This window comes from Quercus suber, unplaced genomic scaffold (assembly GCF_002906115.3).
Source record: "Quercus suber isolate HL8 unplaced genomic scaffold, Cork oak 2.0 scaffold_225, whole genome shotgun sequence".
Lineage (NCBI taxonomy): Eukaryota > Viridiplantae > Streptophyta > Magnoliopsida > Fagales > Fagaceae > Quercus > Quercus suber.
Genome location: NW_027069683.1, coordinates 555,335 through 572,313, shown reverse-complemented (window position 1 = coordinate 572,313; position 16,979 = coordinate 555,335). Strand labels below are relative to the sequence as shown.

The following is a 16,979-nucleotide window of genomic DNA, read 5'->3' as shown; positions in this document are numbered from 1 at the left end:
GGCATATTTTTCTACATGAAGACCACCTGAAAATCGAGTCTCTAATACTCGATTTCCAAACCAAAAATATTTGAAAAAATTTGAACTCTCCAAGTCTCATGTACAAGCCAAAATACCAGAAAAAAAAAAATACAATCAGATCACAGACAAACAATCCAGAAAAAGATCAAGCTCAAATGCATGTGTTCATCAAAGAAAAAAAAAACCCAGAAACAGAAGACCTGGGTCGCCGAAATACAATCAGATCACAGAGAAACAACCCAGAAAAAGATCAAGCTCAAATGCATGTGTTCATCAGAGAAAAAAAAAAAAAAAAAAACCCCAGAAACAGAAGATCTGGGTCGCGGGGCGACCTGGGGCTCGCGCCGGCCTCTTCTGGTTTCGGCTTCTTTCCTTCTTATTCGGTTTTTTTTTTTTTTTCCTTTCTGGCTCTGATTTCTTTTTTTTTTTCGGTGGAGCTGGTCTGATATAAATATTGACTTAGAAATCGAGTCTCAAATACTCGATTTCCACATAGATGCCACATGAAAAAAGTGTCAACTCAGACCCGATCAAAATATAAAAATCGACCCTTAAATACTCGATTTATAGCCCCTAAATCGAGTTTCTTAAACTCAAAATGCTAGAAAAAATATATAGTTTGAAACTATTGACAACTAACTATATAGTTGAGATTTTATGGTTATTTACCAATTTCGTTCCAATATTTGGTTGAACACAAGAGGAACTAACTACCAACTACAGGTTTCTATTCAATGTTTTGGTTAGCTTGCATCCTCTAATATTAAATTCAGGTACAAGGTTAGATTGCATTCAATATCTTCAAGTAAATTAATATTAAATTCAGGTTTTTATTAATTTTCTCACATGAAAATTTTTTATAAAATTAATAAAAATATTTATGTGAAATTTATTTTCAAAAAATCGTTTTTATTAGTTAATTGCATACATAAAGGCAATTTTTTTTTCTTTTTAAAAATTAAACAAAATGCCTAAATTGAATAAATTTGAAACTTAGATGACTCAATTAAACAAAAATAAAGTTAAAAAATTAAAATGAATTTTAGTCTAACTGAAATTGTGAAATTTGGTGGATTGTTTTGGACAAAACTTGGTGGATTTTTTTTTACAATTTAACACCAAAAAAATGTTAACATATTCATTAGTTAGCATGGTTTTCAAACTATTTAGGCAGCTAACATCTTGAGTTTATCAGACTCGAGTTCCATAAGGTGGCAAAGTTAAGGTGGAAAAAAATCTACGTGGAACTCGAGTCTTGAAAACTTGAGTTCCACAAAAGAAGAGGAAATCCAAAAAACCCAATTGATTATCTTCTTCTCTCCCACTTCCAACCACAAAAACCCAACAACAAAATCAAACATCCACACAGCAAACCGAAATTGAAAACACACCTCTATCACCATGAACAACTCAAACTCATAAAATTCACAATACTCAAACCTACTGAAAATTCACAAAACGAAAACTCAAACCCACAAAAAATTCACAATACCCAAACCAACCATGGCTCTGATCAAATATGGCTTATGTCCCACATCCACAACCATAACCACCACTAGATCAGCTACCCAAAATTACGAACAAAGAGAGAGAGAGGCACGAACGAATGGTGAGAAAAAAAAAAGTGATCGATCTTATCATTGATGGTCAAAATCAGTTTAAGCAAAAGAATTGAAGAAGAGAGAAGAGAGGAATAACAAAGGCAAAGAGAAGAAAGAAATAAAGAAAAAAGAATAAACTATGTGAACTGAAGAAGAAAGAAAGAAGGAGAAAAGAAAGAAAAGAAGAATGGTCATGGGTTTTTCTCTTGAGGAACTCGAGTCTCTAAGACTCGAATTCCATGTGGATTTTTTTCCACTTCAACTTTGCCATCTCATGGAACTCGAGTCTAAGAGACTTGAGATGTTAATTTCTTAAATAGTTTGGAAACCATGTTAACTAACGAAATTGTTAGCATTTTGATGTTAAATTGCAAAAAAATCCAAACTTCACTCCAAACTTGTTTAAGCGATCCAACATACATAATAGGTTGTTTCAAAATTCCAGACTCTATTTTTGATGACTTAAGTAGTATGGTGAAGAATTTTTGGTGGGGTCAGAGAGGAATGTGACATGGACTAGTTAGAGTATTAGCATTGTGGGGTGTAAAAACTCTCTAGTTGCTATTTTAGCAACCCACCTGCTCAAATTGAGCTTTATTTGGGTGTGGGTTGCTAAAAATTTTAGCAACCATGAACAGTAAGTTTGTATTTTTATACAACTTGAGCATTAGCATCCAAAGATGCAAAAATAAATAAATAAATAAATATTTTACATTCTCAAACACCACTTTATTTATTTATCATCTCATTTTACAATTCACCTAACATCTTAGTTTTTATTTTTACATACAACTAATTAAAATAATATAAACTACTCCCATCAAATAATAATCTAATATAAACAAGAGGCAGAGAAAGGAGAAAAGAGAGAGAAAGAGGGGGAGAGTGAATATTTTTTATTAAAGGAGGAGAGAGAAAATTACTATAGAAAGTAAAATATTATATCTAGTTTTTAGAAACCGGCTATAGTAGGTTGTATATATTCAACCTTACTGTGTTGCTATAATATTTTAAGTATAGCAATTGGGATATTGCATGCTTTTAAGGAATTGGGTTGTAAAATAGCAATCGGAGGGTGTTTATATCCCCCAATGCTAATGCTCTTACTGTTCATGGGGTTGTAAAGAAAAAATATATATTTTAATCTCTCACACACTCTCTCTCTCTTCCTTTCACACTCTCTCTTTCTTTTGATAATCAGTTTTTTATATTATTTGATGGTGTAATTTATATTATTTTTAGGCGTAAATGCACTTTTAGTTCCTACATTTTGACGTTTTTTCATTTTAGTCCTTACATTTTATTTTTTCCACTTTTAGTCCCTAAACCAATTAATGCGTTCCATTTTAGTCCTTTCCGTCAGTCAACCGACGGAAATAGCTGAGGTGGCAGCCGGAGGTATTAAAATATTATAAAAATGCCATGTCACCTATGACACATCAGCATATAAATTTAAAAAATTAATTTATTAATTATAACAAAATTAAAAAACATAAAAACAAAATTTAAACAAGAACATGAACCAGATCAAACCGGCCACACACTATTCTCTCATCTCTAACTCTTTCTTCCATCTCAAACTCTCTCTTCTCTCATGGCTCATACCCAAGCTCTCTCTCCTCTCATGGCCGATCCATCTCATAACTGAAGACCTATGGCAGAAGACCCAAGGAGAAAAGCTTTAACCCAGAAACCCAAGCAGTAACATTTTCTTGAACTTTCCTTTGTTCCACCTCATCTTCTTCTTCGCTCAAATCCCAACCCAGCAAGAGCCAACCACCTTTCTTGGCAATAACGTCCACCATCTCACCCTCCCAAGCCAAATCCCCCTCTTCACTATCACACTTCACACACCTCACGAACCCAAGCGGCTTGTGAAACCCCAAAAAACCACCAGCACAGCTCTCCTTCGCCGCGACAAAACTCAAAGACACGAGCTGTGGTGGTGGAGATCGGTGAGGTCGTGGCAAGATCAGTCCCTCTCTCACGGCGATGATGGCGTTTTTATGGGTATTTTTTGTGGCGAGATTGGCGTGATTTAGGCAGAAATCAGCGAGTTGTGTGCTAATCGATGGCCTGGGTTTCTAATCGGCGATGTGGGTTTCTGATCGGCTGTATGGGTTTCTAATTTTGGTGTCTTTGTGTTTCCTCGTGGTGGGTTTCTTCGATTTTTTTTTTCTCTTGGTGGTTTTTATGGTGGCCGTGTCTTGTGATTGTGGTTGTTGGTTGTGGTTTTTGGCAATTTTTTGTGTTTCTTTTCCTCTTGGTGGTTGTTGTTTGTGGTGAGTTTGGTTGTGGTGGCGGTTGTTGGCTGGTGGCGCGGTGATGGCAAGGTGGCCATTTTCATGTGGTTGATCTTGCTATGGTTGGGGTTTGGGTTTGTTCACGATGGAGAGAGAGAGACTGGGGAGGAAGGAAGAGAGAGAAAATTAGAGAGAGGAGATTAAAATGGAGAGAGAAAATTCTGGGGTTGTGTTCATAGGTTCATGTTCTTGTGTTCATCTGGGTTCATGTTCTTGTTTAAAATTTGTTTTTATGTTTTTTAATTTTGTTAAAATTAATAAATTAATTTTTTAAATTTATATGCTGATGTGTCATAGGTGACGTGGCATTTTTATAATATTTTAATACCTCCAGCTGCCACCTCAGCTATTTCTGTCGGTTGGCTGACGAAAAGAACTAAAATGGAACGCGTTAATTGGTTTAGGGACCAAAAGTGGAAAAAATAAAATGTAGGGACTAAAATGGAAAAAGGTCAAAATGTAGGGACTAAAAGTGCATTTACGTCTTATTTTTAATAAGTTATATGTAAAAATAGAAATTGAGATGTTGGATAAGTTAAATAAAATGGGATGGTTAAATAGATAAAGTAGATTTTGAAGATGTAAAATTGATTTTTTTTTTTTTTTTACATCCCCAAATGCCAGTGCTCTAATACGAAAAACTGGCATTCTGAAATCTCAAATTCTCAAGGTGGAATGGGTTTTAAACTCTTGAAGGAATTTAATTAGGCTTTATTAACGAAGCAAGAATGGAAACTCCAGTAGTCCAATCTAATCCTAATTCCCTTGCCTATCATGTTCTTAAGCCAAAATTTTTATAGATTGTAATTTTGTGGATTCTAACTCTTGGGAGAAGGCCATCCTACACATGGAGGATGATTATGACAACAAAGCATATTGTAAGACGGAGAGTAGAGAATGGTAATAAAATCTAGATATGGTTAGCCAAATGGCTTCCAACCCCAACAATGTTTAAGTTAACTTCGCCTCAGAACACACTTGGTGATCTCAAGCTTTGGTTAGTGATTAAATTGACAGCAATTTGGGTGTTTGGAAAGTTGATTAAGTTCGGGAAATTTTTTTTACTGATACTATATTGGGTTTTCCTCTTAGCTATTTGCTTCTTGATGATTCTTTGATATGGAACTCAATTGTAAATGATATATTTTTTTCAGTCAGAAGTGCGCCTATAAGTTAGCCATGGATTTTAGAGATGTGTCTGGCAGTAGCTCCTCTAACAATGAAGACCTCAACTCAAGAAACTTTGGAGTCTACAAATTCCTAACATAGTGAAAAACTTTGCTTAGACTAATTAGAACTGATAAGGGTATTTTTGACATCAGAAAAATTGATGGGCAAACAGAAGACCAGGAGAGCAGACGAGCTCTACGAGACCGTCAGTTTCGTAAGTAGGTGATGGAGGTCCCAGAAAGACTAGGATAGAAGTAACATACCTCCATCTAGCCGATGGTGCTTTCAGTAGACGACGATGCCACCACGGAAGCCAACAGGTACATCTCCCTCAACTGATGGGAAAACTTGGAGCTAACAGGTGACCATAAGATCGACGAGGTGGAGAAGTTGATGGGTCCCATGTAGCCTTGCTTGGTCCTCACAAATATTCATGTATGGAAATATCTTGCACATCACGCACAAAGATCTTATCACACTCACGTATCCTCCCTATATGGGAAGAGACCCTAGAATCATGGAAACCCTAATATCAAATCTCACCTACAAGGGAAGATCCCTATTTCTGAGGGATCTTGATTCACTACTTGCCACTATATATGCACCAAACCTCATCTTTCCTCTGGTACGCAGAAAATCTCTAACTCTCTCACTATAGAGTTCTTAAAGATTTCTCATTCACTAACTTGACTTTCGGAGGGTTCTTAGCCAGTACCACATCGGTGCCTTTCTATTTGGTCCCTGTGTTTTCACTTCATAGGTATTCATTGGTGTGACTTGGGGCCTACAACTTACTCACAATTTCAGCACATCATCGAGAACAAAAAAAGACATGGTGGTACTGCAAAAATTGAGGTTACAATTGTGTAGTGATGTGCACAACATCTGTGATTTTCAAATGCAAAATGAAGGCTCTAGTCCAGCAAAACCCATGGCTAGTCATGGTTGGATTCCACCTCTTACAAAGTAAACATTGATGGTGTTGTTTTCTCCACTTAACAATCAGCTGGAATTGGGGTTAATCGTTTGTGGTTGTCATGGATTGGTAATTGCTGCTATTTGTCACAACCGCTTGGGGCTTTGGAGATTATCATGGAGGGTGATTATCTGGTAGTTTCAAATGTAGTGGTTGGAATATGAATATCTCCTCCTCCATCTTCTATAGCTTCAATTGTTTTTGGTATTTCTTCCCTTTCTCATGATTTTCGTAGTTTTTAAGTCTCACATACAAGAAGGAACGGTAACCAACTAGGTTACTTATTAGCAAAACATGCTCAAAGACCTGGATTTAGGAGAGTCCATGTTTTATCGAATATGTTCTCTCAAATGATGCGATTTCTTTTAAGTTATTTCAATGAAAGTTCATTATTTCCTATTAAGAAAACTTGTTCGGAACAATTTTTTCTAACTCATTAAAATAAGTCACGTTCTCATTAAAAAGAGTTAAGTGACTAAAAATACATGTGAAGGTTGAAAAAATATAGCTTCATACTTAATTTCTTACATCTTGCAGTTGATCTTTATTACATATGCTTATGAAGTTATGATAAAATTGTTAATTCATAGATGTATTTATTTGTTTCTCTTGAATTACTTTCTAAGTAAAATTGCAACATAGAGTAAACATTAGAGACCAAAATAGTAATTAATGCTCTTATACCAAAATGTACTTTTTTTCCCCTAAAATATTGTTTGTCTTTAAAGTTTACAAGAATTAATTTTTTGTTTCAAATTTTTAAAAAGTTCATTTTCGTTCCTAAAATTTTTAAAGAACCTTTTCCCAATTGTTTAAGGATGAAAATAAGGACAAAAAAATGAAGTATTTTTAATAGTTCAGGAATGAAAAAAATATTTGTTAAAGTTAAAAGACAAAAGCACAACATGTTCAATTTATAGTTTTAGGATGAAAATGAACTTTTTTAAATTTATGGTCCAAAAATGAAATTCATGCAAAACTTTTAGGAACGAAACACTATTTTAGCTTTAAAAAAAATATATATATATATATATATATATTTATAAAATACGGTAAAAAAATTTAAGCTGAATTATACTATCTTTAAGCAAGAATGTTAAAAGAAGTTTACACTTCTAAGCTAAAATATTATTTTCATCCCTAAAGTTCGCATTAATTTCATTTTTGTCCCTAAACTATAAAATATAAAATATAAAAATAAAGATCAGTTTTCATCCACAGACTTTATAAAGAGTTGTTTTTTTTTAAAAAAATAGTTTAGGGTGAAATTAGGTATAAAAAAAAATTGAATTGTTTAAAAAATAAGAATATCTTGTTTATTAAGAATATTTTTTTAATATATATATATATAACTTGTTATGTCATAGGTATAAAAAAAAATTGAATTGTTTAAAAAATAAGAATATCTTGTTTATTAAGAATATTTTTTTAATATATATATATATAACTTGTTATGTCATATCGTGATGAGATTAAAAATGGACATTATTTGATTTCAAATTAATAATTTGGTATGGTATGACTTTACAAACACTAAAACGGAATTAATAACTTTGCAATTTTTAATAATCACACAAGTTTGTTGAATGAACAACTCGTTTTTTTACCAATTTGGTCATTAAGATGTCATGATTCTCATTAGATTGTACAAATTTGCTTGATCACAATTTGGCTAACTGCAACTTGATTCTTTTTGGTCGCCTGAATCTTCAACTTGATCACAACCTACACTCCCACAAGTTGATCAAGGTGAGTATCCAATTCAATACAGAGAAGTACGTCTCTCACATCTCCTTGAGCATACCTTGTTGCCATAAATCAAAATCACCAAGCCTAGCTTCTAGCATTCTACCAGCTCAACATATGAGTTGTCCAGAACATGCCTTTGATACCAATTGTTACGGGCACAAATTTTTGTTGTTGGTGGTTACTTTTGTGATGAAAATACGACCTTCAAGTTTGATCAAATGGGCCTTTTCAAGATAATCCAATCCTCCAAAGCAAAACTTTTTTTAATAAGAATATTTTTCAGCCTATTTTATTATTTATTATCAAGCAATATACATAGATAGCTTTATAAGAAAAGCATAACTTAACATTCAAATTCAAAAGGTGATTCCCAAAGAAAAAAATATATATATATTCAAAAGGAACCCAATCTTTATCTACTGCTAGTACAAAAGATTAACAGTTTATCCCAACTTTAACCATTTACTCAACTCTTAATAACAAAAATACAATTTTAAATGATTAAAGAACATAATTAAGAGGCATGTAACATCTTAATAATCTAAATAATTCAACTCATTGTATAAATTAGATGTAAGGGCCTTCCAACATAAAGTTTGGCAATTCGCTTTGTAAAATAGTTAGGCTAACAAAATTTGGTATACTGAGAATGGACTCACAAGAGGACTCCTTCAGCATTATTAAGGGCTTTCTTTACAACCTTAAATTTTTCAGTGATGGCTTTATTGGATTTCAGAACATACTGCTTGATAAAAAACTCAATGCCATGTCTAAGACTTTCAAGCTCTGGGGTGATGGCCACACGTGTGAAAATGTTCCATATAAGCTTATCAGGATACTCAAAAAGGGCCTCGAATAGCATCCTGAAATGCATAATCCTTTTTGGGGTGAGCTGCTTCATGTTACCTAGTTCTATAGTCTTCAAAACTGCAAGAGAGAGAGTGAAAGAGGCAACCATCTCAGCTACAAATTTTGCAAGGTGCATTGACCTAATAAGCGGCATTGACTCGAGCTCTTTGAAGTGATCCCAAATACAAAACTGAGAAATTATAGCAATTCAAAGATTAAAAATTAAAAGTAATAGCATAAAAGACAAGACTCAGAAGGCACTTTCAAAATAATAGAGAAACGAAATCAACACCCCCACCCCAAAAAAAAAAAAAAAAAAAAAAAAATAAAAAAATGATGCCACTTTTGAAAGAGTTTATAATGAAACAAAGTTCATGGCATGTAAGTGATGAGAATGCAACCTTGTTCCTCAGAAAAAATTGAAGTTATAATCAAAATAGCATCCATAAAATATATATATATATATATATAAAAACTTTTTCGGCTTCTTATAGGGCATAATTTGGCATTCAGAAGTAGCCAATTGAATTGCATGGTTAATGATTTTTTACTCAGTGGTGAGTGATACAATATATTTGATGGTGTTTTGAGTTGTTAGAAGTATGTGGTTAAATGATTAAATTTATCATATCCTAATAGTTCAAACTTTTGAGACAATCGGTAATTTAACATGAGTAATACAAATTAAAAAGGAAGAAATAAGGTACCATCAAATATAACAGTACATTGATTTTTCTAATGATTTTGTATTGCCATGTATTTTCTTCTCTTTCAATTCATAGAATCTAATTGAAGGTGTATTAAAATAATTTTTATAACTCCCTCAATCTGATTCAAGTGGAGAAATAGGCCAAGAGTATCTAGATGCGCTAAACATTCATCCAAAAAGTTTTTGAGCTAAAAGCTGCATTATATTGCAGGAAAAAAAATTCATAATTGTGGATTATCTAACAAATCACATCAACAAAGGAAAAACTAGATTAGAATTATATAAGCTAGGAAAACAGTCAAAGGGTCAAAATCACATCAGCTCAGGTTCAATACGAAAAATAACCACATAAGCCCATGCTAAATAATGGTAAATCAAGCTGATAAATTTTATTATCTATTTCCATTAGAAAATTTTAACAGCTTATCTGACAAATGAGTATAGACTTCATCCCGAGGCCAATCCTATAGAACTATTAGTCAAAAATAATGCAGGCATTCTATGTCTTTAAAAAATTCAAATCACTTTCTTCTAAGATTCTAAGAACCCAAAATAACTTGCATATGCTACAACCCCAACCCCGAAAATTCTACACTACGCCAACATCTTCTACACCTACACAGAAGCTAGTTTATAATTTGTGAGTTGTGACACACAAAGGCCATCAATCTCCAGTGCAAACAAAGTGGTGACTCTCAAACTCACACCAGCAAGGTTGATAACATAACCAGGGAAAGGCTCTTATGAAACTGCAGATGGGTGCAAGAAATTGGATTCATCATATAAAATGATTGAATTGAAAAACTATGTTAATGAGCAGGAGACACAAGAACTGTAACACAACAGCCTACAAATTAGGCAAAGGGGTCCAATAAATGGACTATGCAAATTTCACAAAGCTGATATAACTGTAACATGCTGAATGAATACCTAAGGTATATATCCTATGAATTTAAACAATAAATTATTTGTCAAAATTTAAACCACAAGTTTTTGTCATGCTTTCCCTTAAATTTTATTCTAGAGACATCCTACAATCAAGAGAAAGGTATCTACCTTTTTTTTTTTTTTTTTTTTTTATAGATAAAGTAGATTTTGAAGATGTAAAATTGTTTTTTTTTTTTTTACATCCCCAAATGCCAGTGCTCTAATAGGAAAAATTGGCATTCTGAAATCTCAAATTCTCAAGGTGGAATGGGTTTTAAACTCTTGAAGGAATTTAATTAGGCTTTATTAACGAAGCAAGGATGGAAACTCCAGTAGTCCAATCTAATCCTAATTCCCTTGCCTATCATGTTCTTAAGCCAAAAATTTTATAGATTGTAATTTTGTGGATTCTAACTCTTGGGAGAAGGCCATCCTACACATGGAGGATGATTATGACAACAAAGCATATAGTAAGACGGAGAGTAGAGAATGGTAATAAAATCTGGATATAGTCAGCCAAATGGCTTCCAACCCCAACAACGTTTAAGTTAACTTCGCCTCAGAACACACTTGGTGATCTCAAGCTTTGGTTAGTGATTAAATTGACAGCAATTTGGGTGTTTGGAAAGTTGATTTAGTTCGGGAAATTTTTTTTACTAATACTATATTGGGTTTTCCTTTTAGCTATTTGCTTCCTGATGATTCTTTGATATGGAACTCAATTGTAAATGATATATTTTTTTTTTCAGTCAGAAGTGCGCCTATAAGTTAGCCATGGATTTTAGAGATGTGTCTGGCAGTAGCTCCTCTAACAACGAAGACCTCAACTCAAGAAACTTTGGAGTCTACAAATTCCTAACATAGTGAAAAACTTTGCTTGGACTAATTAGAACTGATAAGGGTATTTTTGACATAAGAAAAATTGATGTGCAAATAGAAGACCAGGAGAGCAGACGAGCTCTACGAGATCATCAGTTTCGTAAGTAGGTGATGGAGGTCCTAGAAAGACTAGGATAGAAGTAACATACCTCCATCTAGACGATGGTGCTTTAGGTAGATGACGATGCGACCACGGAAGCCAGTAGGTACATCTCCCTCAATTGATGGGAAAACTTAGAGCTGACAGGTGACCATAAGATCGACAGGGTGGAGAAGTTGATGGGTCCCATGTAGCCTTGCTTAGTCCTCATAAATATTCATGTATGGAAATATCTTGCACATCACGCACAAAGACCTTATCACACTCACATATCCTCCTTATATGGGAAGACACCCTAGAATCATGGAAACCCTAATATCAAATCTCACCTACAAGGGAAGATCCCTATTTCCGAGGGATCTTGATTCACTACTCGCCACCATATAAGCACCAAACCTCATCTTTCCTCTGGTATGCAGAAAACCTCTAACTCTCTCACTATAGAGTTCTTAGAGATTTCTCATTCGCTAACTTGACTTTCAGAGGGTTCTTGGCTGGTACCACATCGGTGCCTTCTATTTGGTCCTTGTGTGTTTCACTTCATAGGTATTCATTGGTGTGACTTGGGGCCTACAACTTACTGACGATTTCAGCACATCATCAAGAACAAAAAAAGACATGGTGGAACTGCAAAAATTAAGGTTACAATTGTGTAGTGATGTGCACAACATCTATGATTTTCAAATGCAAAATGAAGGCTCTAGTCCAGTAAAACCCATGGCTAGTCATGGTTGGATTCCACCTCTTACAAAGTAAACATTGATGGTGTTGTTTTCTCCACCTAACAATCAGCTGGAATTGGGGTTAATCGTTTGTGGTTGTCATGGATTGGTAATTGCTGCTATTTGTCACAACCGCTTAGGGCTTTGGAGATTATCATGGAGGGTGATTATCTGGTAGTTTCAAATGTAGTGGTTGGAATATGAATATCTCCTCCTCCATCTTCTATAGCTTCGATTGTTTTTGGTATTTCTTCCCTTTCTCATGATTTTCGTAGTTTTTAAGTCTCACATACAAGAAGGAACGGTAACCAACCGGGTTACTTATTAGCAAAACATGCTCAAAGACTTGGATTGAGGAAAGTCCATGTTTTATAGAATATGTTCTCTCAAATGATGCGATTTCTTTTAAGTTATTTCAATGAAAGTTCATTATTTCCTATTAAAAAAACTTGTTCGAAGCAATTTTTTCTAACTCATTAAAATAAGTCACGTTCTCATTAAAAAGAGTTACGTGACTAAAAATACATATGAAGGTTGAAAAAATATAGCTTCAAACTTAATTTCTTACATCTTGCAGTTGATCTTTATTACATATGCTTATGAAGTTATGATAAAATTGTTAATTCATAGATGTATTTATTTGTTTCTCTTGAATTACTTTCTAAGTAAAATTGCAACATAGAGCAAACATTAGAAACCAAAATAGTAATTAGCGCTCTTATTCCAAAATATACTTTTTTTCCCCTAAAATATTGTTTGTCTTTAAAGTTTACAAGAATTAATTTTTTGTTTCAAATTTTTAAAAAGTTCATTTTCGTTCCTAAAATTTTTAAAGAACCTTTTCCCAATTGTTTAAGGATGAAAATAAGGACAAAAAAATGAAGTATTTTTAATAGTTCAGGGATGAAAAAAATATTTGTTAAAGTTAAAAGACAAAAGCACAACATGTTCAATTTATAGTTTTAGGATGAAAATGAACTTTTTAAAATTTATGGTCCAAAAATGAAATCCATGCAAAACTTTTAGGAACGAAACACTATTTTAGCTTTTAAAATATATATATATATATATTTATAAAATACGGTAAAAAAATTTAAGCTGAATTATACTATCTTTAAGCAAGAATGTTAAAAGAAGTTTACACTTCTAAGCTAAAATATTATTTTCATCCCTAAAGTTCGCATTAATTTCATTTTTGTCCCTAAACTATAAAATATAAAATATAAAAATAAAGATCAGTTTTCATCCACAGACTTTATAAAGAGTTGTTTTTTTTAAAAAAAATAGTTTAGGGTGAAATTAGGTATAAAAAAAAATGAATTGTTTAAAAAATAAGAATATCTTGTTTATTAAGAATATTTATATATATATATATATATATATAACTTGTTATGTCATATCGTGATGAGATTAAAAATGGACATTATTTGATTTCAAATTAATAATTTGATATGGTATGACTTTATGTAATGAAGACTTAACCGAACAAACACTAAAACGGAATTAATAACTTTGCAATTTTTAATAATCACACAAGTTTGTTGAATGAACAACTCGTTTTTTTACCAATTTGGTCATTAAGATGTCATGATTCTCTTTAGATTGTACAAATTTGCTTGATCACAATTTGGCTAACTGCAACTTGATTCTTTTTGGTCGCCTGAATCTTCAACTTGATCACAACCTACACTCCCACAAGTTGATCAAGGTGAGTATCCAATTCAATACAGAGAAGTACGCCTCTCACATCTCCTTGAGCATGCCTTGTTGCCATAAATCGAAATCACCAAGCCTAGCTTCTAGCATTCTACATTTCTACCAGCTCAACATATGAGTTGTCCAGAACGTGTCTTTGATACGAATTGTTACGGGCACAAATTTTTGTTTTTGTTGGTTACTTTTGTGATGAAAATACAACCTTCGAGTTTGATCAAATGGGCCTTTTCAAGATAATCCAATCCTCCAAAGCAAAACATTTTTTAATAAGAATATTTTTCAGCCTATTTTATTATTTATTATCAAGCAATATACATAGATAGCTTTATAAGAAAAACATAACTTAACATTCAAATTCAAAAGGTGATTCTAAAAAAAAAAAAAAAAAAAATCAAAAGGAACCCAATCTTTATCTACTGCTAGTACAAAAGATTAACAGTTTATCCCAACTTTAACCATTTACTCAACTCTTAATAACAAAAATACAATTTTAAATGATAAAAGGACATAGATAAGAGGCATGTAACATCTTATTAATCTAAATAATTCAACTCATCGGATAAATTAGATGTAAGGGCCTTCCAACATAAAGTTTGGCAATTCGCTTTGTAAAATAGTTAGGCTAACAAAATTTGGTATACTGAGAATGGACTCACAAGAGGACTCCTTCAGCATTATTAAGGGCTTTCTTTACAACCTTAAATTTTTCAGTGATGGCTTTATTGGATTTCAGAACATACTGCTTGATGAAAAACTCAATGCCATGTCTAAGACTTTCAAGCTCTGGGGTGATGGCCACACGTGTGAAAATGTTCCATATAAGCTTATCAGGATACTCAAAAAGGGCCTCGAATAGCATCCTGAAATGCATAATCCTTTTTGGGGTGAGCTGCTTCATGTTACCTAGTTCTATGGTCTTCAAAACTGCAAGGGAGAGAGTGAAAGAGGCAACCATCTCAGCTACAAATTTTGCAAGGTGCATTGACCTAATAAGCGGCATTGACTCGAGCTCTTTGAAGTGATCCCAAATACAAAACTGAGAAATTATAGCAATTCAAAGATTAAAAATTAAAAGTAATAGCATAAAAGACAAGACTCAGAAGGCACTTTCAAAATAATAGAGAAACAAAATTAACACCCCCACCCAAAAAAGAAAAAAGAAAAAATGATGCCACTTTTGAAAGAGTTTATAATGAAACAAAGTTCATGGCATGTAAGTGATGAGAATGCAACCTTGTACCTCAGAAAAAATTGAAGTTATAATCAAAATAGCATCCATAAAATATTAAAAAAAAAAAAAAAAAAAAACCTTTTTCGGCTTCTTATAGAGCATAATTTGGCATTCAGAAGTAGCCAATTGAATGGCATGGTTAATGATTTTTTACTTAGTGGTGAGTGATACAATATATTTGATGGTGTTTTGAGTTGTTAGAAGTATATGGTTAAATGATTAAATTTACCATATCCCAATAACTCAAACTTTTGAGACAATCGGTAATTTAACATGAGTAATACAAATTAAAAGGAAGAAATAAGGTACCATCAAATATAACAGTACATTGATTTTTCTAATGATTTTGTATTGCCATGTATTTTCTTCTCTTTCAATTCATAGAATCTAATTGAAGGTGTATTAAAATAATTTTATAACTCCCTCAATCTGATTCAAGTGGAGAAATACGCCAAGAGTATCTAGATGCACTAAACATTCATCCAAAAAGTTTTTGAGCTAAAAGCTGCATTATATTGCAGGAAAAAAAATTCATAATTGTGGATTATCTAACAAATCACATCAACAAAGGAAAAACTAGATTAGAATTATATAAGCTAGGAAAACAGTCAAAGGGTCAAAATCACATCAGCTCAGGTTCAATATGAAAAATAACCACATAAGCCCATGCTAAATAATGGTAAATCAAGCTGATAAATTTTATTATCTATTACCATTAGAAAATTTTAACAGCTTATCTGACAAATGAGTATAGACTTCATCCCGAGGCCAATCCAATAGAACTATTAGTCAAAAATAATGCAGGCATTCTATGTCTTTAAAAAATTCAAATCACTTGCTTCTAAGATTCTAAGAACCCAAAATAACTTGCATATGCTACAACCCCAACCCCGAAAATTCTACACTACGCCAACATCTTCTACACCTACACAGAAGCTAGTTTATAATTTGTGAGTTGTGACACACAAAGGCCATCAATCTCCAGTGCAAACAAAGTGGTGACTCTCAAACTCACACCAGCAAGGTTGATAACATAACCAGGGAAAGGCTCTTATGAAACCGCAGATGGGTGCAAGAAATTGGATTCATCATATAAAATGATTGAATTGAAAAACTATGTTAATGTGCAGGAGACACAAGAACTGTAACACAACAGCCTACAAATTAGGCAAAGGGGTCCAATAAATGGACCATGCAAATTTCACAAAGCTGATATAACTGTAACATGCTGAATGAATACCTAAGGTATATATCCTATGAATTTAAACAATAAATTATTTGTCAAAATTTAAATCACAAGTTTTTGTCATGCTTTCCCTTAAATTTTATTCTAGAGACATCCTACAATCAAGAGAAAGGTATATACCCTTTTTTTGATAAGTAGTAAAATTATATAAATCATAAAAAACGAGTCACCCAAGTATACAGGAAGTATACTGGGGCAAAGGTACATACCTGTAAAGTGAACTTGTGGTTTTTGTCATGCCTACACAACTTCGAAGCCAGAACAGTGTAATACTTATTAAATGTTTTCTCCTCCTGTAAACAGCAATAAACAAGAACGCGCATGATCTCTCTGTCCTGTAAAAAAATTGAAAATTAATTATCAGAAATTGAGAGAAGACATCAGCAAAAATAAAAGTACACACACACACAAAAAAAAAAAAAAAAAAAAAAACCCCAAAGAAATAAAAAAGGCACCCTCCTGCTGCCAATGAACTCTAGCTCAAATGACACCTCCTCCCCTTATAAGAGCAAGGTGAAGGGTTGGGTTGTGGATTCAAGACCCACTAGGTGCAATTTAACTTACAAATCAAAATGGATAAAAAAAAGGGGGTGGGGAAGAAGAACACCACCAGCTCCTTCAAACTCAGAAGCTCAAATGCATCCCTGTAGATCCTCTCAAACATCAGAAAGTTGCCTTCGGACCTCTGTATTCATCCGCTGTGCAGCAGCAAGCTGCAGCATTTTCTGGGCTTCAAGAACCTCCTTGTCAAAAATGCCTAGCAATCTCTGCAACATTGTC

The 16,979-nt window shown here is 33.2% G+C and overlaps 1 protein-coding gene across 1 annotated transcript; it reads right to left on the bottom strand.

Annotated features, from left to right (window-relative positions):
• Positions 1-14,111: 14,111 nt before the first annotated feature.
• LOC136070314 (uncharacterized) lies at positions 14,112-16,560 on the bottom strand. Its single transcript, XM_065780117.1, has 2 exons — positions 16,409-16,560; positions 14,112-14,758 (listed from the first exon to the last, which is right to left on the bottom strand). Exons 1-2 carry the CDS (start codon positions 16,520-16,522, stop codon positions 14,375-14,377), a joined length of 498 nt encoding a protein of 165 aa, XP_065636189.1. The 5' UTR covers positions 16,523-16,560; the 3' UTR covers positions 14,112-14,374.
• Positions 16,561-16,979: the final 419 nt, after the last annotated feature.

Bases quoted from the DNA above. Each gene is read 5' to 3' on its own strand.
- LOC136070314 (XM_065780117.1), bottom strand. From the start codon at position 16,522: ATGCGCGTTCTTGTTTATTGCTGTTTACAGGAGGAGAAAACATTTAAT. The intron at 14,759-16,408 runs GTATGTACCTTT...ATAATTTCTCAG, and splicing joins ACCACAAGTTCACTTTACAG to TTTTGTATTTGGGATCACTT.